Source organism: Hemiscyllium ocellatum, chromosome 24, assembly GCF_020745735.1.
Source record: "Hemiscyllium ocellatum isolate sHemOce1 chromosome 24, sHemOce1.pat.X.cur, whole genome shotgun sequence".
NCBI classification, from domain to species: domain Eukaryota; kingdom Metazoa; phylum Chordata; class Chondrichthyes; order Orectolobiformes; family Hemiscylliidae; genus Hemiscyllium; species Hemiscyllium ocellatum.
The window spans coordinates 52,347,574-52,373,489 of NC_083424.1; the positions used below are offsets into that span (position 1 = coordinate 52,347,574).

Here is a 25,916-nt window from a genome sequence, read left to right on the forward strand (position 1 = left end):
CAAGTTATTATTTAAACATGAACATTGAATAACTATTCACAATTCTAAGCCTCGGCTTTCTCTTAACTGCTTACTATCTGCCTCCAACTCTATAACAATATGCTGTTCCAATAAGACACTTATTAGAATAACATCAACTTAATTTCGAACCACATAGCAGCTGTCGTCTTGTCTTTCTTCTTCCGGCTGAGGATCTCCCTGGGTCATCGACTTTCTTTCCACTGCAAACATGTTATATATGAAAAGGTACCTTTGATAGAGAGTGTTTCCTCCTTTCTTAGAGAGCAAGATGTTAGCTCTCCAGGTGTTGTTGTCTCAATAGCAATTGCTTTCTGACGAATTTTCATATTGACTCATTTTATCCTCCCCTAACATTGGATCGATTCATTGGTTCGATGTGGCAAAACAATAAATTCAAACCTGATTGGGTTTTAGAATCCTAGGGCATAATTTACACTGGTTAAATTCAAATTATTGTCAAAACAGCAACCAAAACTCAGGTATCCATTTCACAGCCAAATGTTACATATTTTCAATTTTCCAGTCTACTCTGGGACTGCCATCTAGTCCTATACGCAGGCGTTTGTAATCTCTCAGTTCGGAACCGCATTCACTCTCTCTTACAGGTAGGGTACAGCCTTCAACTTCCTAACAAGAGGTTTATAAATCATGAGGAGTATAGATAAGGTGAATGGCAGGTGTCTTTTCTCTTGGGTGGGCGAATTCAAGACAAGGGGGCATACTTTGAAGGCTTGAGGAGAAATATTTGAAGACATGAGAGGCAGTTTTTTCACAGACAGTGGTTCATGTGTGGAATGAGCATCCAGAGGAAGTGTTGGATGCAGACACAGTTACAACTTTGTAAAAGATATTTAGGTAAGTACATGAATAAGAAATGTTTGGAGGGATATGGGCAGATATGTCGGATAGTTGACTTGGGGATTATGATCAGCATGGACCAGTTGGACCAAAGGGTTTCTGTGCTGTATGATTCTATGACTGTAGATGCTGGAAACCAGAATCAAAAATAAAAAAAACCCAGAAATTGGTCAGAAAACTCGGCAGTTCTGGCAGCATCTGTGGAGAGAAATCGGAGTTAACATTTCAAGTCGAGTGACCCTTCTAGCAGCACTGGGATACTTAGAGGGGAAAGTGAGGACTGCAGATGCTGGAGATCAGAGCTGAAAATGTGTTGCTGGAAAAGTGCAGCAGGTCAGGCAGCATCCAAGGAACAGGAGATTCGACGTTTCGGGCATAAGCCCTTCGTCAGGAAAGAAGGGCTTATGCCCGAAACGTTGAATCTCCTGTTCCTTGGATGCCGCCTGACCTGCTGCGCTTTTCCAGCAACACGTTTTCAGCCCTGGGATACTTAGCCAATATTAGTCCATATGCAGCCTAAACTGATCTTATTTGGTGTTCTCAAAGAATAAATGCTTCTCTGAAGTATTCATGAAAATAAGTGGAGGTGTTGACGCTGGCCCGGTAAGTCTGAAGCCAAGGCTAAAGTTGTGAGGAAACTGGGTACAAATCATCCCACTGCATCTGGTGGAATTTAAATCTTGTTCATTATGTTGAAATTGAACTCTCAGTCAGAGGACCATCGATTGCTGTGAAAGCGAGTTTGTTTTAGGGAAGGAAATCTGCCTTCTTTACCCAGTCTGCCCTGTATGTGACACAGGACAATGCAATTGACTATAAGCATATCTCATTTTAGTGAGATCACACTTGGAGTATAGCGTGCAGCTTTGGTCTTCCTACCCAAGAGAGGTTATGTGTGCCACGGAGGGAGTGCAGTAGAGGCTCTCTAGGTTGATACTAGAAATGGAAGGACTGTCATATGAGGAGATAATGGTTTGCCTGGTCCTGTATTCACTGGAATTTGGAAGAATAGGAGAGGATTATAGGGATAGAGGCGGGTGAAATGACAACATTTGAAAGACGTTTGGACGGGTACGTGGTTGGGAAAGGCTGGGAAGGATATGGGCCAAATGGGACTGGTTCAGTTTAGGAAACCTGGTCAGCATGGACGAAGGGCCTGTTTCCGTGCTGTTGGACTCTATCTGATTGAAAATGTATAAAATTCCAGCAGGGATGGACAGATTGGATGCTGAGGGAATGTTTCCCCTGGTTGGGGAGTTTAGAACCAGGACACATGGTCTCAGGAAACAAAGTAGGCCATAGATGAGGCAGTATTTCTTGGTCATCCCATGGAATTCACTGCCACAGAGGGCTGTAGATGCCAAATCACTTGAGTATATTGAAGAAGGCATTGATCTTTTTTTTAAGGGCTTCAGTTGTCTGGAGAGAAAGCGGAGATATGGTAATAAGATAGGGGATCAACCATGATCATACTGATTATGGGAGTGCATTCAAAGGGCCCGTTGGCCTACTGCTCAGCAATATGTGCTAGTCTGGTCAGTGACACTTGTAACCCACACAAGAGCAGGCTTTTAAAAAGCTTTCTGCAGAATACTGACAATGTCACTTGCGTTTTCATGGTAATTTAGCCCGAATGTGAAGCTTTTTCCTTCCTTTTTCTGTATTTGTATAATATGAGAAGACAAGAGCTTACTCATGTGGTAGAAATTCAGATATTTAAAATACTCCTTATGAATTGTATGAACTTTTTTTTGTTGTGTAGGCAAATTATTACAAGATCGTAATTTGCATTTGGATGGTTTATCATCTGCCTCTGAATTTGTTTTGAAGTCTTCTCACAATCCCAGACTGTGTGGAACCCAAGTTGGGGTGTGGCTTGGATTAGTGCACTGACAGTAAAGGTATTGAGCCGTCTGATGAGGATGGAAAGGAAGAAATGGTTCCACTTGGAACGTTACACCTTCCTGTAGGGATTGAGAAAAGGAAGGTTGCAGATGTTTCTTCTAATATTTTACTTTCAGTACCATATTTTTTCTTTTTTTAGGTGATTTGTACTTTGAGAAGGCTGTGAATGGTTTCCTCTCTGACCTCTTCGCCAAATGGAAGGTATAAAAATACAATGAGAGCATAGCATGGAATGTAACTGTGTGTGGAAGTTGGAGTCAGTTTTACATTTACAACGTTTCTGTGTTTTTATACAATACCTTTGTACAGTATTAGGTAACTGATACCAAGTTGACAACATGTTGTTAATAATTCACTAAATTCTTTTCAGACCTTGAATTTTCATATTTTTTCTATTGTTCTTTCTCAGGATTAGGGTTGAGGCATTGTTCTATAATGCCACCAACTTCCCGATAGCTGCTTTTCCTGCTCTGCTCAACGGACATTCTTAATGTGTGTCTCAGTGTTGAGGTTAGAGTTTAGTGCTATAGACAATAGGTGCAGGAGTAGGCCATTCTGCCCTTCGAGCCAGCACCACCATTTATTATGATAATGCTTGATCATCCTCAATCAGTATCCTGTTCCTGCCTTATCCTCATAACCCTTGATTCCACTATCCTTAAGAGCTCAGACCCCTAAGGGTCTGATTATACCCTCTCTTGAGGCTATAGTGTTCCAATTGCTAATATGTCGGATGTAACCGTTTCATTATTTTCCTAGTTTAAATTAAGGAAGACTTTAATGTTACCTATTACCTTTTTTTTTATTTTTCTACTTATTCTATGAAGTAATGCTTAACTTTTTAACTCTATCTCATACTACTTTAGACCTACTTTATTTGTACCTAGATGCCTTTGAATCTAAGATGGCGCCCTTGTGTGTTGACATTGTACACTTTTCACTGTATTCTTGTACTTCTGTACTTGAGTACGCATGACAATAAAATCAGAATCTAAACGGGCAGTCAGTCCTTCACTGCTGTCTCTTCCCAGGTCTCCTTCAGCATCCTGGGATGGTTTTGGGTTGCTGGGGTTTGCTCAGTCTCTATATGGTATCTCCAGGGACCATGCTGAGATCTGTGGCTCAGTGGTTAGCACTGCTGCCTCACAGTGCCAGGAACCTGGGTTCGATTCTACCCTCGGGCAACTTTGTGTGGCGTTCGCACACTCTCCCTGTGTCAGCATGTGGGTTTGCTCTAGTTTCCTCCTACGGTCCAAAGATGTGCAGATTGGGTGGTTTGGCCAATGCTAAATTCCCTAATAGTGTCCAGGGATGTGCAGACTGGATGGATTAGCCATGGGAAATGTGAAACTTTTTGAGATGTTTTATAGAAGAGCTAGAAAGAGTAGGCCATTCAGCCCTTCGAGCCTGCTCCATCATTTAATACAATTATGGCTGATCTCAACTTGGCTTCAACCCCACTTTCCTGCCCGCTAACCCTTTAAGCCACTACTAATTAAAAATCTGTCTATCTCCTTCTTAAATGTATTCAGTTTATCGTTAAAGGGATTGTAGTGGAGAAATTGATGGTTCCTCAATTCAGCAACCCTAGAGTATCAGAGGTTGAGGGCTGACCTTATAGAGATTGATAAAATCATCAGGGGCATGGATAGAATAAATAGACAAGGTCTTTTCCCTGGGGTGGGGTAGTCCAGAATTAGAGGGCATAGGTTTAGCGAGAGAAGGGAAAGATATAAAAGAGACCCAAGGGGCAACGTTTTCACACAGAGGGTGGTGTGTGCATGGAATGAGCTGCCAGAGGAATGGTGAAGGCTGGTACAATTGCAACACTTAAAAGGCATCTGGATGGGTATATGAATAGAAAGGGTTTGGACGGATATGGGCTGGATGCTGGCAAATGGGTTGAGATTGGGTTAGGATCATCTGGTTGTCATAGACAGGTTGGACCGAAGGGTCTGTTTCCATGCTGTACATCTCTATGACAATGGGATCTGATTGCCAGCACCCTCTGCTTTTGGAAGAGGCTAGCCCAGCATTGGTTTGGATGTTACAGCATTCCCTAGGTTCGCAAACAGGATTTGAGGATAGCAAACAGGGATCTGTAGCCTAGCATCGTGATAGGAAAAATGCAAGAATCTGTCTTCTGGGACATTGTAATTTTTGGTTATGCAGAATAAACATAGAATTTAGGAAGAGGAAAAAGTTGTTTGACAAATTATATGTTGCAAGTTTTGGAGGTTGTAACTGGGAGCATTATAGAGCACTGCTGCCTCACAGCGCCAGGGACCCATGTTTGATTCCAGCCTCTGGCAACTGTCTGTGTGGAGTTTACACGTTCTCCCTGTGTCTGTGTGGGTTTCCCCCCACAGTCCAAAGGTATACAAGTTAAGTGGACTGGTTATGCTAAATTGCCCATAGTGTCCAGGGGTGTGCAAGTTAGGTGGATTAGCTGTGGGAAATGCAGGATTACAGGAACCGGGTCGAGGGGGGGGGGGGGGGGGGGCGCGGGGGCACGGTGAGACTGGGTGTGATGCTCTTTGGAGAGTTGGTGTGGACGTATTGGGCCGAATGGCCTGTTTCGACACTGTAGGGATTGTATAAGATTGTAAAAAGGGGATACCAGTGAATGTGATGTATCATTTGATAAAAATCATTGGTATTGCTGGTTATTTAGTGATATTAATGATGGATTGACAGATAACAGATTTAAAATGATTATTTTCCAAAGCTAATGTTATGGACTAGACCAGACCAAACCCCTCAAAACATATTAAAAAGATAGCCCTAACTAGACCCTAACTACTTCTTATTGTAAAGGTAAATGCGAGTTGCTGTGTTCCAGATTCAATTTTGACTGGTCAAACTACTCAATGTTAAGCAACTTACAATTTACTCAAACACTATAGTTAAAGTACAACAAAAGAAAAAGGAACTTGGAATAACAACTCAGTTAGGAACAGAACCTAACAGAATAATAGATTATGTTACCACTAAACTGTTCTAATATAGTAACATCTCATAAACATACTCTTGGCAAAAGGCAAATTCAGAAACCAGATTGTCTGATGTGTAACTCCAGTCCAGGAGGAAAGAACATTAAAAGACAATTCTGAGAGAAAGAGAGAACTCAAGCTTTCAGCTGTAGCAGAGAGAAATGTGGGGGTGTTTTGACACCCCAGCAACTTTCCCTGAAAACTAAAACTAAAGCTCCTGGTTCTTTGGGAGTTTGATCACACCCCACTCAGGCTGCTTCTGTTGTTCAAACTTTCTAAAAATCCCCAAAGCCTCTCAAGCTGTGTACTAGCTAGCGGATTTTGAGGAGATTTGTAGCTCAAGTTGAGGTTCTGGATGTAGGTTTGCTGATTGGTTTTCATTTTCAGACGTTTCGTCACCGTGCTAGGTAACATCAGTGAGCCTCCGATGAAGCGTTGGTGTTCGTGATCTGCTTTCTATTTATTGGTTTAGATTTCCTTGGGTTAGTGATGTCACTTGCTGTCCTTTTTCTCAGAGGGTGGTAAATGGGCTCCAAGTCGATGTGTACTAGCTTTCTAACTAGAATGCTCAGCATCTCTGTCTTTAAAGCTCTCTTTAAAATAAACCTCTTCAAGCTTCAGTGTTTTCATCGTAAGCAGCAGGGTGTTGCAGAGATCATTGCTTGGCTTTGGATGTACACTAACAGCTGAGATAATCAAATGTAATGTGTCCATGTTTTGCTGATGATTCAGCGTTGGGCGAGTAAGCTGTAGGAGGTCACACATTCATTGTAAAGGGATATGGACAGATTGGGTGAGGGCGCATGGGATATGAATAAGTGTGAGGTGATCCACTGCAGAAGAAAAAAAATTTTTAAAAAGCAGAAATTTTTTAAAATGGTGAGATAATGGGAAATGTTAACATTCGTAGAGACTTGAGCGCATGGATCATAGAAGGTTAGCACATAGGTACAGGAAGCATTTAGAAAAGCAAATGATTTGAGCTTTAATATGAACAGATTGCTGTAATAGTGCAGTAATTGGTGAGACCACACTTTGTGTACTTTGTCCAGTTTGGTCTTGCTACCTGATGTAGGGTATACGCTAGCCTTGAAGCAAATTCAGTGAAGCCCCACAGGCTGACTCTTGGGTCTTGTGCAGTGAGGTGATAGCGAAGAAAATGGGTTAGTTCTCAGGAATTTAACAGAATCTGAGGTGACCACATTGAAACGTACTAAGAATGTTTGTTTATAAACTTGATAAGCTACAGGATGTTTCCTGTAGCTGGGGAGTCTAGAAATAAGGGCCACAGACTCAGAATGAGGGATTCAACCTTTTGAAAGGTTAGGAATCTCTAAGATATTTTATCCCAGAGAGCGGTAGGTGCCGAGGTATTGAATCGATTCAAAACAGAAATTGCTAAATTTTTGGAAACTGAGGGAAATGAGGAATTTAGGGATGTGAGAGACTGGAATTGAGATGGAAGCTGTGATGATAGTGACTGGATAAGCAGGCTCAAATGACCTACTCTTTCTTCTGTATCTTATATTCTGCAGCATGAAATAATGGGAACGGCTGTTCCTTGAGTATAGCTAATCGTGTGGTGCCCAAGCATTCTAGTTAGAAAGCTAGTACACATCGACTTGGGCCCCATTTACCATCCTCTGAGAAAAAGGACAGCAAATGACATCACTACAGCAAATGACATCGCAAACCTTGAAGGAAGCTAAACACAAATAGAAAGTAGGTCACTAACACCGTAGGCTCAGTGAAGCTGTTACCCCTAGTAGGGTGACAAAACATCTGAAAATGAACCTTCCAGCTCAGTGAGCAAACCTACATCCAGAACTTCAACCTTAGCTACAAATCTTCTCAAAACTTACTAGCTGGTACATAGTTTGAGAGGCCTTGGGGATTTTTTGAATAAATAGTCAAAAATGTTTAATCTTGCTGTACAGATTTATTATCACACTGGAAGAGCTGTAGCACACAATATAGACTCTGCACTATGAAATTTCACTTTATTCCTCTCTTTTGATTTTAGGATAAAAATTGCAGCCATGAAGTGACAGTGGTTTTATTTTCCAGAACTTTCTATGATGGCAAGTCGCTGGGTGAGTTGGTCCTCTTTGTCAGTGGTAAGCTCTGAGTTGAGAATTGGCCAAATATTTTATCAATATGCTGTTCCTGTTACGTATATTTAGCAATTGTTCCTCTCAAGGACTCTTACACTAATGTAATTTGTTGCAACCTTGGAAGTTAAGTGCAGAGAAATCCATAATTGATCCAAAAACAAAGTTAAATTGCTTCTAGTTCTATAAAACTGTTGCAGTGTGAAGCCTAAATCTTTGATTAATGTTACTGTTTTTGCAGTTTATTATATTTTACAAAGTCATTAAGAAATTAATTGATGTTTTGGGCCAATTTCTTCAAAAGTTACAACATCTGCGGTTTTTTTTATCATCACAAATTAAAGCAGAAATATCTTTGCTTTTTATTTTAAGAAAAGTTCTCTCTATCCAAAGTTCCTGCCACAGTTAAAGAGCAGTGAGCTCCACGCCGCTCGGCCTTGTGGATGTTTATGGCACTGTTTTGTGGTATGCTTGTTTTAGAATCGAGAGGGTTGTGATTTTGCTGCAGGACTCGAAATTAAAATGCAGCTTAACACTGAGGGGGTTCACAATGTCAGAGAGGTTGGCTTTCTCAGGTTCCACTGCCTGTTAGGGTATATATAGAGATTCAATCACATCGCTTGAAGACAGGCCATCCTTGCAATGCTCCAGCCAATATCAAAAACCAGGCAGGAGGGGAGACTCATGGAAGGAAATAGGAAAAAGTAGAGTGAAGGTTCATTCCTCCCTTTATCGGGTTGAAATTGTGAGGTCAGCAGACATCCAGTATTAGTACCACAAATGTTTGTGGCATAGAGTCATAGAGATGTACAGCACAGAAACAGACTCTTCGGTCCAATTCATCCATGACAATCAGATATCCTAACCTAATCTATTCCCATTTGCCAGCATTTGGCCCATCTCCCTCTTAAACCTTCTGAATTCATATACCCATCCAGATGCCTTTTAAATGCTGTATTTGTACCAGCCTCCCATTTCCTCTGGCAGCTCATTCCGTACGTGCACCACCCTCTGTGTGAAAAAGTTACCCCTGAGGTGTCTTCTATATCTTTCCCCTCTCGCCCTAAACCTATGCCCTCTAGTTTTGGACTCCCCAACCCTGGGAAAAGTCCTTGGCTATTCACCGTATCCACACCCCTGACGATTTTATAAATCACCCCTCAGCCTCGATGCTTCAAGGAAAATAGCCCCAGCCTCTCCCACAATGGCTGAAACCCTCCAACCTCGGAGGAGGAGATCATTAGGCCCATCGTTTCAGTGCAAGCCCTTTTGAGGATAAACAGTCCAAACGTACAACCATGCTCCATCCCTATCCACTGTGACTTTCCCATTCCAAATCCCATTTTTTCTTAATATTGCATTGACCTCCACCTTGGGCCCATACCCTGTGACGAAACATTTAACTCCAGTGATAAACAGTGGAAATAAACTTCTTGTATCTATTCTCAGTGTGAACTCATGCCCTCTTAGGTTTTTTTCTAAGTCACTCTGCAGAAATTGTTTGCTATTTTAGAATGTTTATGATAAATCTCTCTGTAACTAACCCCTGATTACTGTGGTAATAGCCAGATTACCTGGAGTGTCCTTTTCTAGATTGTGTTTACTTGCTTCTTGAACCTGCTTTCCTGATGATGTAATGCCATCCTGTAATGGTGTACCCACACTCGTATTCTATGTCAGTGAATATGCAGTCTGCACGTCATTGTCAACTGCTTTTACATTTTCCTGAAACAAACTCTCTGTCAAAACACATCCTTCAGTATCTACACTTTGAGTACAGTCTCCTAGGCCATTGGGCAGAGTTTTAAGGTCCTCAGTTAGAAGGTAGGGTTAGGGGCTGGAAAATTCCCTGGGTAGTCTTCCTGCCAATCTCCATCCCACCCCTGACCTGACCAAAATGTAAGGGGCAAGGTCTAGGACTGCCCACCCACCCAGGTGAGGTCTCAAGGCCTGCTTCCTGCCCAGTCACACACAATATATTTGCTGGCGAGGTAGTTTCTGGCGCTCTTAAGGGGGGAGCCTCCTTTACTGGCCCCCTTTCTAAATTGGGTAATCCCGTCATCCCCTCCTTTCACACAGTCAGCCCAGGCCACGAACAGCGCCTTTCCTGTCTGACTTTGCCATCGCCATCCCCCCAACCCTCCCCCACCCTCCCACAATGTCGATTCATTACCTCGCCATCCCCTCCCATCCCTACACCAACCTGATCTTGTCAAATCTTGCACTTTGCTGGGGTTTATCCCAAGTGAGGACTTGATGCTTCATGGAGCATCATGATGAGTCCCCCTCTTCCTGTTTGAATGGTGGTGACTTGGGAAACGTTACCGCCTGCAAAGCACTGTCCATTCCTGATTGTATTCTGCTTATTGTGTCGGTAGCCCAGCAGCCAATTCTGACCTTTTCTACAGCTCTCTCTACCTTTTGTTAGAGCCTTTTATTCCATGTCACCAGTCAGGGGTTCAATAATGTGTTCGCTTCTGTTGCAATCTCAGTTTATGGTAGCACTGAACACATTGGATCTGAGTGATACCTGAATTGAGAGATCATGGGGTTTTATTTTTGCAGTTTGGTCACTGTGATGTTTTGTCACTGAACATATTCACTCCGGATTGCTAATATCCTTTTAATAAAAATAAACATGACTTTATTTCACAACTTTAAAGAAAAGCCTATCTATTTATAAGACAGCTTAGAAACGTTGTATAAACAGCTAAAAGGAAAAAAAATTCAACCCTTTCCCCAACAACATCCCTTACAGATACTGAGGACAATTGTGTAGAAGAGTCACTGGACCCAAAAAGTTAACTCTGCTTTCTCTCCACAGATGCTGCCAGACCTGCTGAGTTTTCCCAGTAATTTCTGATTTTTGTTGCTGATTTCCAGCATCCACGGTTCTTTGGTTTTGTTTTTGTAAATCAAACACTTCTGAAAAAGACTCAGTCATACTGTAGCTTTAATAAATTTCTGTTCTCCTTCATTGATTACCTCATGCAATTATAATGCAGCAGCCCATTAATTATATCTGGAATTATGGATTATAAAAGTGTGCCCACAATAAGTACTGCAACTGTACATCCTTTTTGAGCAAAGTTGGCGCTCTCACACTTGGGTGACACTGTGTGGATATTTAAAAAGACAACTTTTCAGAAATGATCTGAGTGTCTGCTGCCTCTTCTCCACCATTGTTGATCAGTTCAGCCTGCAGCCGTCACAGCTCAATGTAATATCCACCTCCAATTCTGTGCCATTTTGAAACCCAGTATTTCCTCAGTTTTTCTTTGCCTGCTGTAATACACCCAAGTGCTTACAAACACTGTATTTAAAACTGATGCAAAATCTTCATTTAATACCTCTGATAATTTTACCCTCTCAGATTGGATATCTTCCTTCACCCCTGCATTCCCCTATCTATTCTTTGTAATCTATAAAAGGCCTAACCTTCACATTCATCTTGAGCTTTTTATAAAGACATTTCCTTTCTCTCCCTGTCCACTGCTCTTCCTTCGTTCCTGATGATTTTATTCAGTGTCAGGAATCCTGGTTTTATCATTACACCCTTCTCTTAAGGTACCTTAGGTTTATCTCCAGAATATGATTTGACAAAACCCATCATGCATTACATCAGCACTTTATCCAGTTGCTGTTTGTAGGTTTTCCACCGCTGTTATATCGGCCCATTAGATTAGATTACTTACAGTGTGGAAACAGGCCCTTCGGCCCAACAAGTCCACACCGACCCGCTGAAGTGCAACCCACCCATACCCCTACATTTACCCCTTACCTAACACTACGGGCAGTTTAGCGTGGCCAATTCACCTGACCCGCACATCTTTGGACTGTGGGAGGAAACCAGAGCACCCGGAGGAAACCCACGCAGACACGGGGAGAACGTGCAAACTCCACACAGTCAGTCGCCTGAGGCGAGAATTGAACCCGGGTCTCTGGCGCTGTGAGGCTAACCTCACTGTTCGCTTACACTGCACGCTATGTAATAGAGGTAACGGCAGTGGGGTTGGTGTTTCCTATCGGCGAGAGAGCCGGGGAGATCACTGTGTCACATCTTTGAGGCACAGCCTGCTGTAGTAAGTGCCATTCCCTGAACTGGACAGCATTGGGCAGTTCCCAGATGAGTCACTGGCAGGCAGTGGCTGCAGCCAGTATGACACCTTACCAGAGCCTGAGTACTGTAGGGTCAGGGGATCCCAGACCTCTGGTGAGTGAAAGCAGGGCAGGGGGGAATGTGGGGATAAGCAGTATTACCATAAAGTCATACGGCACGGAAACAGACCCTTCGGTCCTACTAGACCACACTGACCATGTTCCCAAATTTAAACTATTCCCACCTCTCTGCGTTTGGCCCATATCCCTACAAACATTTATTATTCATGTACTTATCTAAGTGTCTTTTAAATGTTGTAACTGTACCCTCATCCACCACTTCCTCTGGCAGTTCATTCCACACACGAGCCACATTCTGTGTCTTTATAAAAGTTAGCCCTGATGCCTTTTTAAAATCTTTCTCCTTTCCCCATCAAATATGCCCCCTAGTTTTGAACTCACCCACTTTAGGGAAAAGACCTTTGCCTTATCTGTGCCCCAATAATTTTATAACCCTCTAAGATCACCCTTCAACCTCCCCCTCTCCAGGGAAGCAAGCTCCAGCCTGTTTTTATAACTTAAACCCGCCATCTTTTTCTGTTTTTACATGGGACTGTCATGATTGGTCTTCTCTGCCAGTTTTCCAGTGTCGCATTAGTTAGTTAGAAGACCATAGACATAGGAGTAGAATTAGGCCATTCAGCCCATCGAGCCTGCTCTGCCATTCAGTGCGATCATGGCTCATCTGGTAATCCTCATCTCCACTTTCCCACCTTTTCCGCATAGTCCATGATTCCCTGATGGATTAACATGGCCAATCTCAGCCTTGACAATATCTTTTTTTTAATATAGATATTTTTATTGAAATTTAACATTTTTGCAAATTTACAAAAATAAACAAAACTCTCAAATACAAACATTGATGTACAATTAAATCATATATACAATAGTCATAATTTAACAAAGAAAAGAAAAAGAAAGAAAACAAAAAGAAAAAGAAAAAAAACAAGAAACGAAGAAAGAAAGAAAGAAAAGAAAACTCAACTTTCTACTAATCTAACCTATAACTAACCAGAGTGTATACCTAAGTCTCTTACATGCTCGGAATGTATTAACATCAAATATAATAAAACCCGTATTCGCGCAGGATTCCTCTCCCAAGGGGCCCCGGAGCAGCCAGATCTGAAATCTTCACTAAATAAAAGCCCTTGTTAGGATAGCCGAAATATCTGCATTTATATAATTCAAAAAGGGCTGCCATATTTTATAAAATAATTCAGTCTTTCGGTGCACCATATTTGTGAGGAAGTCAAGGGGGATATATTCCATAATTAATCTGTGCCAATTTGAAAGTCCAGGGGGGCCCTCAGCCACCCAGTTCACCAAAATATTTTTCCTTGCACAGAAAGAGAGAATAGAAAATAGTCTCTTCCCGTGCATATCCAGAGATGAGAGGTTCGAAAAGCCCAAAAGGAGAGATACAGGGTCCACCCTAATTTCCGTTCCAAAAATTTCTGTCAGGGTATTTGCCACTTTAGTCCAGTATCTGCGGATTTTCTGACAAGTCCACAGACAATGTACAAGAGTACCCACCTCTATTTTGCATTTGGGACACATTGGAGATGCTCCTGCCTTAAATTTTGCCAGTCGAGCCGGAGCTATATGGGCCCTATGAAGTATCTTTAAGCCTTGACAATACCTAATAACCCCACCTCAACAGCCCTGTGCGGCAAAGAATTTCATAGATTTACAACATCTTGAGAGAAGAAATTCCTCCTCATCTCTGTCTTGATTGTGCCTCGCTCTTGGATCTTTGGCTAAGGAACTGCTCCTTTATCGGATTTATACCTGTCCTGGATTAATTCTAAACAGCATTTCCTCACTCTCACTCGGTTTGACAACAGCCTGCTTCAGTCAGAGTGCCCCAGTTTTACAGCATTTCCATCTTTTAACAGTGCCCCAGTGCTGTGTCTTGCCCCCACTGTTTGTTCACACGTCTGTGCTGACAGGCTGTTTCTCTTTGTTACAGACGAGTTCCCCGACAGTCATCGACCTTCCATTCAGGTGGATCATGAGGGCAGGTTCTATGAAGACTTTTATAAGTGAGTCTTGTTTGTGACTTTCATTTTGGTCGTGCAGCCCAGGTCTGTGTGGCCTCTTGAGTGAAAGCTTGGCTGTGAGTTACTGGAAGAAACGGTGTCCAAACAGAAGTGACTCATACTCAGAAGATCTGAGTGAACATCAACAGATCCTTTACATTACTGTTTTCCGATTATTGTGGATGTGAACTGTTTATCCAGGTGACCGTGAGGTCTGCAGCTGCTGGAGATCAGAGCGGAGAGAGTGTGGTGCTGGAAAAGCGCAGCAGGTCAGGCAGCATCCGAGGAGCAGGAAAATCAACGTTTCAGGCCAGAGCCCTTGATGAGGAATTCTCCTGCTTCTCAGATGCTGCCTGACCTGCTGTGCTTTTCCAGCAACACCGCCTCAACTCGAGCTATTTAACAAACTGGCCTTGATCGTGTATTTTGGTTTAACTTTATAATGTTGCTGTGAAGATAAATTCAGTTCAGAGTCCCAGAGAGAGATCAGTTCTCAGCATTGAGAATCAATGCTGACTTCTATCACAGACTTCCATCAGTCAGCATTTTCCATTCCTATATGCCGAGTGTTGAGTGCAGTGTTTTAGATCACATCATAAAGTGTGTTCAGTAACAGATGACATTTGATTGGAATAATCAGTGATTCAGCTGCTCTGGGAGCTTTGAATTACCACGTACCACATGAGTTTTAAGTCAATGGAAGCCACTTGACACATGGGGTTGTCGTTTACTCCTTGTGTTGGGATGGTCACCATCCAGCTGAGATTGGCCTGACTAATAGCCGGCACAGTTATCATGCTTCCCACACCAAGTGGGAAGTCGCTCCTTTGAGTTGTTCGCTTTATTTGCAGACACCTGGCACACTAGTCTGAGGAGGCGGAGGCTATAACTCATTCCTTTCCCCCCTCTCTGTCATTGTATTTGCTTTGATTTCTGTTTGCATACCTCAATGTGACTCCTGCATAGATTCGTGCCTGACTATCTCCCACCCTTTCTCGGCCGATTGGCCTGGGCTCTTGTTAGATCTGGAGACCAGGCCCAGCCACCCAGATAAATCCAAAAACTGCCGCGACGTGAACAAACAGAAAACTGAAGCCCAGAAGGATGCAGCAGAGGGTCTGACTGGCTCCAACGAGAGATTGGCCAATGGAGTCTCTGGAAATGATTGGAGCCAATCTCATGGACCATGTGGAGCAGCTGAAAATAAAGACACCAGATACATTGCTGCGGCTTTGTCTGGGGTTGGTTTGATTTGAAGGGTCAGATTAGACCACTCCCTGGTCATAGCATTAACAGTCCAAGTAAAGTACAGCACACGGTGGGGCAGAGGGGGGGGAGTAAAGCCTACTGACCACCTGCAGTGCTGGAAGTTTCTCTAATTCTCTCTGTACATCACTGACCACGCTGGGCAGCTCGAGAGGGCACGCACGTTTCGGTAGACTGCATATGCTCACGTGGTTGAATATTTTGGAGAGTGATCAAAGGCAGGAACTGCAATGGTCTCCTTTGTTCACAGTATTTCTCTTGCAACTACTGGACTGATCATGTGGAATGGCCACTCCTGAACCTATTTACTATATTTAAATATTTCTATGTCTAATTGGTCGAATCTCTCTTGTAATTAATGAGGGTAGCTTTGAATCAATGCTGACTTCTATCACAGACTTCCATCAGTCAGCATTTTCCATTCCTATATGCCGAGTGTTGAGTGCAGTGTTTTAGATCACATCATAAAGTGTGTTCAGTCTCACTTCTGTTACTGGAGGAGACCTGTTCAGATTGAGTCTAGGCATTGTTGATTTTGATCTCGGCAGGGAGTTTGACTGATACTGAGAAGGCGCAGGTGTCTGTTTTAAATGAGCATCCTTTAAGGATGGTGTCCTATCCCAGGAGGACAGCAAGGACTGATTGGTTTTATAGGCGATGTGTTGTAGCTCCATGTGTTGTGAATGTTGTTCAGAAGTCAGGTCTGCTGGTCCAGTTGATGCCAATCCCCTGATCTTAGGTGTATCTGGGACACCTTGTGGTTTAGTTTTTTTCTGAGAGAAGGTTTCAGTTCCACAGGAACTTAGAGCAGCAAAGCTCCTGTATCTCAGTCCACGTGGTTCCGAGCTATGATGCCAGAGGCAGAAGGGCAGTGACTCATGCTGCACACTCAGTCTTACATTAAATGTCATTCATTTAACATTGTCACGTGTGAACTGCAAGGTGATTTGAACAATTGTGGGTATGAGTGGAGGGTGTGTGGTTTGATAAAGCAGGAACTGCGACAGGACAGCACAGGGGTGCATGTGAGTGTCCTGCTAGCTGGCTAATCACTGCCTCCGACACATCTTTAATTGGATCCTGCTGCTACTTTTCACAGGGAGGGTTAGTTATTTTAGTGTAAATGAGGAAATAAATGTAGTAATGACCTCAGTTTGCGTATGACATCTGAACCCATGAATGATATTCCTTTTGTTGTCCACTTCCTGTTGTATTTCCCAGAGTTGTTGCCCAGAATGAACGGCGGGAAGAGTGGACGTCGCTGCTTACAACAATTAAAAAGCTATTCATTCAGTATCCTGTGCTGGTGCGATTGCAGGAAGCAGGTACTTACTCACCACAGGGTTAATAATGTTTACACAGATTATACTGGATTATTAATTCAGTGGCATCAAAACTGAGGGAGGTTTACACTGGGATGGCAGTATTACTGAGGGAGGTTTACACTGGGATGGCAGTATTACTGAGGGAGGTTTACACTGGGGTGACATTATTACTGAGGGAGGTTTACACTGGGATGGCAGTATTACTGAGGGGGGTTTACACTGGGATGGCAGTATTACTGAGGGGGGTTTACACTGGGATGGCAGTATTACTGAGGGGGGTTTACACTGGGATGGCAGTATTACTGAGGGAGGTTTACACTGGGATGGCAGCATTACTGAGGGAGGTTTACTGGGATGGCAGTATTACTGAGGGAGGTTTATACTGGGATGGCAGCATTACTGAGGGAGGTTTACTGGGATGGCAGTATTGCTGAGGGAGGTTTACACTGGGATGGCAGTATTACTGAGGGAGGTTTATACTGGAATGACCGTATTGCTGAGGGAGGTTTACACTGGGGTGGCAGTATTACTGAGGGCGGTGTAAACTAGGATGGCAGTATTGCTGAGGGGGGTTTACACTGGGATGGCAGTATTACTGAGGGAGGTTTACACTGGGATGGCAGTATTACTGAGGGAGGTTTATACTGGGGTGGCAATATTACTGAGGGAGGTTTATACTGGGGTGGCAGTATTACTGAGGGAGGTTTATACTGGGGTGGCAGTATTACTGAGGGAGGTTTATACTGGGATGGCAGTATTACTGAGGGAGGTTTATACTGGGATGGCAGTATTACTGAGGGAGGTTTATACTGGGGTGGCAGTATTACTGAGGGAGGTTTATAGTGGGATGGGAGTATTGCTGGGGAATTTCATATAGAACATACACTACTGCACAGGGTCAGACCTTTCGGCTGATTATGCCCTGCTAAACGTGACACCCAATGAAACGACTTCCCTCTGCTGTCCTTGGTTCATATCCCTTAAATCTAAAAATCACCCTTTTTCCCTATTGCATCTGCCTCCACTATCACTCCTGACTGCGTCAAAAAAAACCTTCTCCCACTTCCTGTGTTTAACAAAAACTTTGCTTTGTGTATCCTTTGAACTTTCCGCCTCTCCCCTTAAGTGCATTCTCTCTAGTTTTAAACATCTGAATTTGGGGTTCGGGCAAAGGAATCTGCCTATTAACCCGCTCAATGCATCTCATACTTTTATCGACTTCTCTCAAGTCTCCCCACAGACTGTCCTGCTCCAGAGAAAACCAGCAGCGTTTTTTTGGCACCTCATTCACCCTCATCCAGACAGCATCCTTGTCAACCTTTTCTGCGCCCTATCCACAGCCTCCACATCCTCCCTGTAATTTGGTGACCACAGTTGAATGCAGTACTCTGAATGTGGCCTAAACAAAGCCTTATAAAGCTGCAACATGACATCCTGACTCTGGTCCTCAGTTCCCCGTCCAGTGAAGGCAAGAATGCCACCCGCCGCCTTTCCCACCCGATCTTCTTGCTTGGCCACTTTCCGGGAGCTCAGGACTTGAACCCTGGGATCCCCCAATATCAGTGCCATTCAGAATCCTGGCATTCACTGGATTCTTTCCCTTAACATTTGGTCTACCAAAGTGCAGCACCTCACACTTACCTGGATTATACTCCATTTGCCATTTCTCTGCCCATATCTGCACTTGATCTATCTGCCCCATGTGCTTTGACAAACTCCTACACTATACACATCTCCACCAATTTTTATATCGTCTGCGAGCTTACTAACCCGCCCAGCTGCCATTTTCTTCCATGTCATTTATGGTTATCACAAACAGCAGAGGTCCCTGTGGAACACCACTCACCATGAGCCTCCAGCCTGAAAAGCAGCCTTCCTCAACTCCCCTCTGCCATCTATTGCGTAGCCAATTCTGAATCCAGTCACCGTGGATCCCGTGCATCCTCATCTTCTGGCTCAGCCTATCATGAGGGACCTTGTGGAAAACCTTCCTAAAATCCATGTCGACCAAATCCACTGCTCTACCCTCAACGACCACCTTCTCGAAAAACTCAGTCAAGTTAGTAAGACATAACCTGCCCTGCACCGAGCCATGCTGATTGTCCCGAATTAGCCCATGCATTACCAAATGCGTGTAAATCCTATCCCTAAGAACTCTCTCCGCTTGCATTACTGATGCGTCTCAGAATCCTGAGGAAGTTCTGAAATTTGCACATTTTTCTGCAGCATGTTGAAACATCCAGCTCGCCTGTCCTGCTTACTCTGTGATCATCCAGAAGCAGGCAACCTTCGGCTTTCTGACCTCGACCTTAGTTTTGGGATTGATTTACTTTGAGATTTTCTAAAGTCCGCAAGCAGGATAACTCTTTGTAAATCAGCTCGAGTGTCAAAGACTTCCCGAGCCCACAGTAGGTAGCAGCTAATTCATGCACAGCATGATCCGACTCACAGCAGTGAGGTGATGTTCAGGTCTAGTCATACAGCATGGGAATAGACCCTTCGGTCCAAATCGTCCATGCTGACCACATTTTCCAAACTAAACTGGTCCTACTTGCCAGCATTTGGCCCATATCCCTCTAAACCTTTCCTATTCATGTCCTCGTCCAAGTGTCTTTTATATGTTGTAACTCTGCCTGCATCTGCCATTTCCTCTGGCAATTCATTTCACACCTGATTGACACATTGTCCCGCACGTCCTTTTCAAATCTTTCCCCCTCATCTTAAAAAATCCTCTCTCGTTTTGAACTTCCCCACCCTTGGGAAAAGACTTTTGCTATTCACCTTATCCTTGCCCCTCATGAACTTATAAATCTCAATAAGGTCACCCCTCCAGTGACAAAAATCCCAGATTCTCCTTAAAACTCAAACCCTCCAGTCCTGGCAACATTCTGGGTCAATCTTTTCTGAACGCTCTCCACTTCATACCTTTCCAACAACCGGGTAGCAAGAATTATGCACAGTACTCCAAAAGTGGCCTCACCAATATCCAGTATTACCTCCACATGAATCCAACTCCAGTAGTAAGTAGTCTGAGCAATGAAAACCCTGTGGTCACCTGTGTATCAGCTTTCAAAGAACTGTGTACCTGAACCCCTAGGTTTCTCCGTTCGACAACACTCCTCAGAGCCCTAACACTAACTATGTAATTCCTGATTTGGGGATGCTGGTGTTGGACTGGGGTGGACAAAGTTAAAAATCACACAATACCAGGTTATAGTCCAGCAGGTTTAATCGGAGGCACGCTAGCAAAAATTTGCAGTTACATCACACTGTAAATTTTTGCTATAAATTCTGTGTTACGATCGAGCCCTCCACCAATCACCTGATGAAGGAGCATCGCTCCGAAAGCTAGTGCTTCCAATTAAACCTGTTGGACTATAAGCTGGTGTTGTGTGATTTTTAACTGTGTAATTTCTGTCTTTGTTTGTTTTACTAAAATGCAGTGCTTCCTAATTATCCAAATTAAACCCCACCTGGCACTCCTCAACCCGTCGACTCAATTGATTAAGATCCATTTTTTACTCTTCGCCGCCTTCATTTTCGGCTGTACCACTAATGTTGGTGTCATCCACAAACTTACTAACCATGCTTCCTAAATTGTCGTCCAAGTCGTTTATATAAATTCCAAACACGAGTGGGCCCAGCAGCGATCCTTGTGGCTTCCGCTGGTCACAGGCCTCCAGTCTGAAAAGCAATCCCCCACCACCCTCTGTCTCCCACCTTTGAGCCACTTTTGCATCCTGTTGGCAACCTCTCGCTGAATCCCGAGTGATCTAACTTTACTGACAAGTCTACCGTGTGGAACCTTGCCAAAAGCCGGACTAAAGACCATGGAGATAACGTCTACCACTCTTGCCCTATTTTGCTGAAAAAAAACTCAATCTGTGAGAAATGATTTCCCAAGAGATGCTGACTATCCCTAATCAGTTCTTGTCTTTCGAAATGCATCTAAATCCTATCTTTCAGAATCCCCTCCACTGACTCTGTGTCAGTCTCACAGGTCTATAGTTCCCAGGCTGCTCCTTACAGCTTTTCTTCAATAAAGGCACAGCATTAGCCACCCTCCAGTCCTCCAGCACCTTTACCTGTGGCTGTAGATAGGACAAATATCTTGGCTAAGGTCATCTGTTTCGTGACTCATTGACAGATAAGTATTGGCAAATTTACCCCTACTCTGCAATGTAAAGGTTTTGATGTTTTATACTGTTTAAAGTCTCATTTGAAAGATGGAACTGCCAGCAAAGTATCACTGTCCCAGATCTGTGCTGCCACATCAGTCTCAGCTGGGTTTGATTCTCTGAAGGCAGGGTAGTGTAAACCCATGACCCTCTGACAGAACCAAGAGTCCCTCTGACATCTAACATTGTCCTCCTGTGGGCAAAACATCTGATGATTGACATTGAGGTTGACATGTGAACTGCTGTCACGTGACATGTGAAGGGGGTAGGGGGAAGTTGCACAAAAAACACCTTTCCTGCGTTCTGCCCACATGGTTCTGATCACACAGTTGACTCTGTTTCGGATTGTGAGTGTGTGGTTTGAGGAGTTTGCTCTCTGAACACTGTGATTTGGGAGCTCCACTGCTGGTGTGCACACGCACGCTGAGTTGCTCAGTCTCCGTGAGAATTCGATAAAGATGATGGCCTTGCTGTGGTCGATGCTCTCAGTCCTGTAGTCAGGGGTGCTGAGCTTGAGGAACTGGTAGCAACCTCCAACCCCTCAGCTTCAGCTCCTGAGCAGCAGGCCAGTTAGACTCCCTTTCCATGAGGGAGTCATGAGGAAGGGCTTATGCCCGAAACGTCGATTCTGCTGCTCCTTGGATGCTGCCTGACCTGCTGCGCTTTTCCAGCAACACTTTTTCAGCTCCCTTTTTCAGTCAAAGGGAGAGTGGGATTTCTGCCCAATTGCTGCATGTTAACACCAGCACCAAAAGCTTGGACGTTAACCAGGGCAATTACTCGCTGATGGTACAAACTGATGCTTTGTTTCCTTCCTCAGATGGTTTTCCACGTGGACAGAATTCTACAGCAGCTCAAGGAAACTATTTGGAGGCCATCAATCTCTCCTTCAATGGTATGGATTTGTGTGACTGAGAGTGTGCATGGACTGGGCTCTCTGAATGGGGCCCCAACTCCACCAGACCAGGGAAACCCAGCCATCACAGTAGTGGCATAAAATTGATTGTATTGATCTTCCCCTGATGAGCGAGAAATGAGCCATTGATCTGATCAGATCGGTTTACCTGTGTGTTCAATTTCCCTCGCCAGCTGAGGTGACTATGAAGGGCCCAGCCTCTCAATCTCATCCCTCGCTGGAGGTATGGTGGGCCTCAGGTCGGGTCACCACCAGTCTTTTTTTTTCTCTCTCACTCTCATTCTCTCTCTCTCACTCTCATTCTCTCTCTCGCTCTCATTTGCTCTCGCTCTCATTTGCTCTCGCTCTCATTCGCTCTCTCTCGTGCTCTCATTCTCTCTCATGCTCTCTCTCGCTTTCGCTCTCTCACTCTCGCTCTCTCATTCTCTCTCTCTCGCTCTCATTCTCTTGCTCTCGCTCTCTCTCCCTCTTGCTCATTCTCTCACTCTCGATCTTGCGCTGTCTCGCTCTCATTCTCTCTCTCTCGCTCTCCCTCTCTCTCACTCTCCCTCTCTCTCACTCTCCCTCTCTCCCTCTCTCCCCTCTCTCCCCTAGCTCGCTCGCTCTATCCCTCGCTCGCTCTATCCCTTGCTCGCGCTCTCCCTCTTTCTCTCTCTCTCTGACATCACTGCCTGGTGTCTTCCACTAGAAAATCTAAGTCAAATTTGTCACATTCTCTGATACTCGGTGTTAAATAACCTTCCCGCACGCTCTGTCACAGCTCGTGTGAGACGTTGCCAATGTGCAGAGAGGTGTTTTCCATATGGATTGGAGAGAACACAGAAAGATGATGATAAATGCCTGATACGTTCACCATCTATCTGTGACAATGATTTGCTTTAACATCCCAAAGTACTTGCTCAGCTTTAAGTTGAGCATGTGGGAATGACTGAATCTTGGATGTGATGGAATCTTAATTGGCCCTTCTAGGAACACGAGTGATCAATTGCTGTGGTGGTATATGAAGCAAAGACCGATTTCCAGGCTTTGAGCTGGAGGGAGAGGTTGAACAGGCTGGGGCTGTTTTCTCTGGAGCGTCGGAGGCTGAGGGGTGACTTTACAGAGGTTTATAAAATCAAGAGAGGCATGGATTTTTCCCTGGGATGGGGGAGACCAGAACTAGAGGGCCCAGGTTTAAGGTGAGAGGGGATAAATATAAAAGGGGCCTCAAGGGCAACTTTTTCACACACAGGGTGGTACGTGTATGGAATGAGCTGCCGGAGGAAGCGGTGGAGGCAACATTTAAAAGGCACCTGGATGGGTCTATGAATAAGAAGGGCTGAGAGGGATCTGGGCTGGGTGCTGGCAAATGGGACTAGATTAGGTTACGATATCTGGTCAGCATGGACAAATTGGACCGAAGGGTCTGTTTCCGTGGTGTCCATCTCTATGACTCTATATGCAGATTAGATGGATTGGCCATGTGAAGTTGTCCAGAGTGTCTGGGGATGTACAGGCTAGATGGGATAGCCATGGGGAATGCAAGCTTGTAGGCCGAGGTGGGGGTGGGGTCTTGGGTCAGGTCCAGGTGGGATGCTCTTAGGAGGGGCGGTATGGAATCGATGGGCCAAATAGCCTGTTTCTACTCTGCAGGGATTCTATGATTCTTTCTAAAAGCACAGACCAAGAGTTCCATGCTTACCCTTATAACCTATTCTGAGCTCATCACAGCTGCCAGACAGACAGCATGTTCCGAACGTCAGGAGTAAGGGCAGGAGTGGGCCATAGCGTCTTTTCAGTCTGTTGTCCACCGTGCCATCATAACTGACCTTGATTTACTGAGCTGCTTCCAGAGTCCCTTGATTCTGTGAGAGACCAAAGTTCTGTCGACTTGTGCCTTAAATCTAAGAGACAGTGAGGAATGTCCCAGAACGCCAAAGATTGGCCATCGTTGGAGTTGATGAATTGTGTCCCATTTCAGGGACCCAGAACCCCATAAGGTTGACCAATTGGGCCGCTCACTGACACCCGTGACGATACAATGGAAGCAGGTTAACTTAACGTAGGCCTTGTCCCTCACTGCTCATGGGAAATATTTCCTTCCCTCCTGTAGTATTTGACAAGCATTACATAAACCGAAACTTTGACCGCACTGGCCAGATGTCTGTCGTGATCACACCTGGAGTGGGAGTATTTGAAGTTGACCGACTGTTGATGATTCTGACCAAGCAACGGATGATCGACAATGGTAGGCTTCGACGTGATTCCATGGCTTTACTGTTCAGTCGTTGTTTGATGATGTGTGTTTACAATGTGGTGCTGGAAAAGCACAGCAGGTCAGGCAGCATCCGAGGAGCAGGAGAATGATGTGTGGGGGGTGGGGACTGGGGGGTTGTCATACACACATGGAGCTGTGGCGGGGTATCAGAAGGTGGCTGTATGGGGAGGGGGAGTGAGGTAAACACGGGTCAGAGATAGGGAGTGCTGTACATGTGTGTTGGGGGGGTTTGTCATGTGGGTGTAGAGTGTGATGGGGTATCATGTCACATGTGCAAGGTGTGGGAGTATTTTGTGTTTGTGGGGTAAGGCATGTTGGGGGTGTCGCATGTGCGAGCGTGTGTGGAGGGGGGGTAAGGTGTGGTGGGGGTGTCGTGTGTGTGTGTGGGGGGTAAGGTGTGGTGGGGGTGTCGTGTGTGTGTGTGTGTGTGGGGGGGTGTCGTGTGTGGGGGGGGTGTCGTGTGTGTGTGTGTGTGTGTGGGGGGGTGTCGTGTGTGGGGGGGGTGTCGTGTGTGTGTGTGTGTGGGGGGTAGGGTGTGGGGGGGGTGTCTTGTGTGGGGGGGTGTCTTGTGTGGGGGGGTGTCGTGTGTGGGGGGGTGTCGTGTGTGTGTGTGTGTGTGTGTGTGTGGGGGGTAGGGTGTGGGGGGGGTGTCGTGTGTGTGGGGGGGTAGGGTGTGGGGGGGGTGTCGTGTGTGTGTGTGTGGGGGGGTAGGGTGTGGGGGGGGTGTCGTGTGTGTGTGTGTGGGGGGGTAGGGTGTGGGGGGGGTGTCGTGTGTGTGTGTGTGTGGGGGGGTAGGGTGTGGGGGGGGTGTCGTGTGTGTGTGTGTGGGGGGGTAGGGTTGGGGGGGTGTCGTGTGTGGGGGGGTGTCGTGTGTGGGGGGGGTGTCGTGTGTGTGTGTGTGTGTGGGGGGGTGTCGTGTGTGGGGGGGGGTGTCGTGTGTGTGTGTGTGTGTGGGGGGGTGTCGTGTGTGGGGGGGGTGTCGTGTGTGTGTGTGTGTGTGTGTGGGGGGTAGGGTGTGGGGGGGGTGTCGTGTGTGGGGGGGTGTCGTGTGTGGGGGGTAGGGTGTGGGGGGGGTGTCGTGTGTGGGGGGGTGTCGTGTGTGGGGGGGTGTCGTGTGTGGGGGGGGTGTCGTGTGTGTGTGTGTGTGTGTGTGTGGGGGGTAGGGTGTGGGGGGGGTGTCGTGTGTGTGGGGGGGTAGGGTGTGGGGGGGGGTGTCGTGTGTGTGTGTGTGGGGGGGTAGGGTGTGGGGGGGGTAGGGTGTGTGTGTGTGTGGGGGGGTAGGGTGTGGGGGGGGTGTCGTGTGTGTGTGTGTGGGGGGGTAGGGTGTGGGGGGGGTGTCGTGTGTGTGTGGGGGGGGTAGGGTGTGGGGGGGGGTGTCGTGTGTGTGTGTGTGGGGGGGTAGGGTGTGGGGGGGGTGTCGTGTGTGTGTGTGTGGGGGGGTAGGGTGTGGGGGGGGTGTCGTGTGTGTGTGTGTGGGGGGGTAGGGTGTGGGGGGGGTGTCGTGTGTGTGTGTGTGGGGGGGTGTCGTGTGTGGGGGGGTGTCGTGTGTGGGGGGGTGTCGTGTGTGGGGGGGGTGTCGTGTGTGTGTGTGTGTGTGGGGGGGTGTCGTGTGTGGGGGGGGTGTCGTGTGTGTGTGTGTGTGTGTGTGTGTGGGGGGGTGTCGTGTGTGGGGGGGGTGTCGTGTGTGTGTGTGTGTGTGTGTGTGTGGGGGGGTGTCGTGTGTGGGGGGGGTGTCGTGTGTGTGTGTGTGTGTGGGGGGTAGGGTGTGGGGGGGGTGTCGTGTGTGGGGGGGTGTCGTGTGTGGGGGGGGTGTCGTGTGTGTGTGTGTGTGTGTGTGTGGGGGGTAGGGTGTGGGGGGGGTGTCGTGTGTGTGTGGGGGGTAGGGTGTG

The 25,916-nt window shown here is 45.7% G+C and overlaps 1 protein-coding gene across 3 annotated transcripts in view; it reads left to right on the forward strand.

The window, feature by feature from the left end:
* depdc5 (DEP domain containing 5, GATOR1 subcomplex subunit) overlaps positions 1-25,916 on the forward strand; it is a 276,005-nt gene that overhangs the window by 29,611 nt on the left and 220,478 nt on the right. For all 3 annotated transcript variants that reach the window (XM_060843792.1, XM_060843790.1, XM_060843791.1), the window contains exons 9-14: positions 2,924-2,985; positions 7,801-7,870; positions 14,016-14,088; positions 16,573-16,676; positions 21,675-21,749; positions 23,863-23,997. In XM_060843792.1, the coding sequence (XP_060699775.1) occupies positions 2,924-2,985; positions 7,801-7,870; positions 14,016-14,088; positions 16,573-16,676; positions 21,675-21,749; positions 23,863-23,997 (519 nt within the window). The remainder of the gene's footprint in view (positions 1-2,923; positions 2,986-7,800; positions 7,871-14,015; positions 14,089-16,572; positions 16,677-21,674; positions 21,750-23,862; positions 23,998-25,916) is intronic.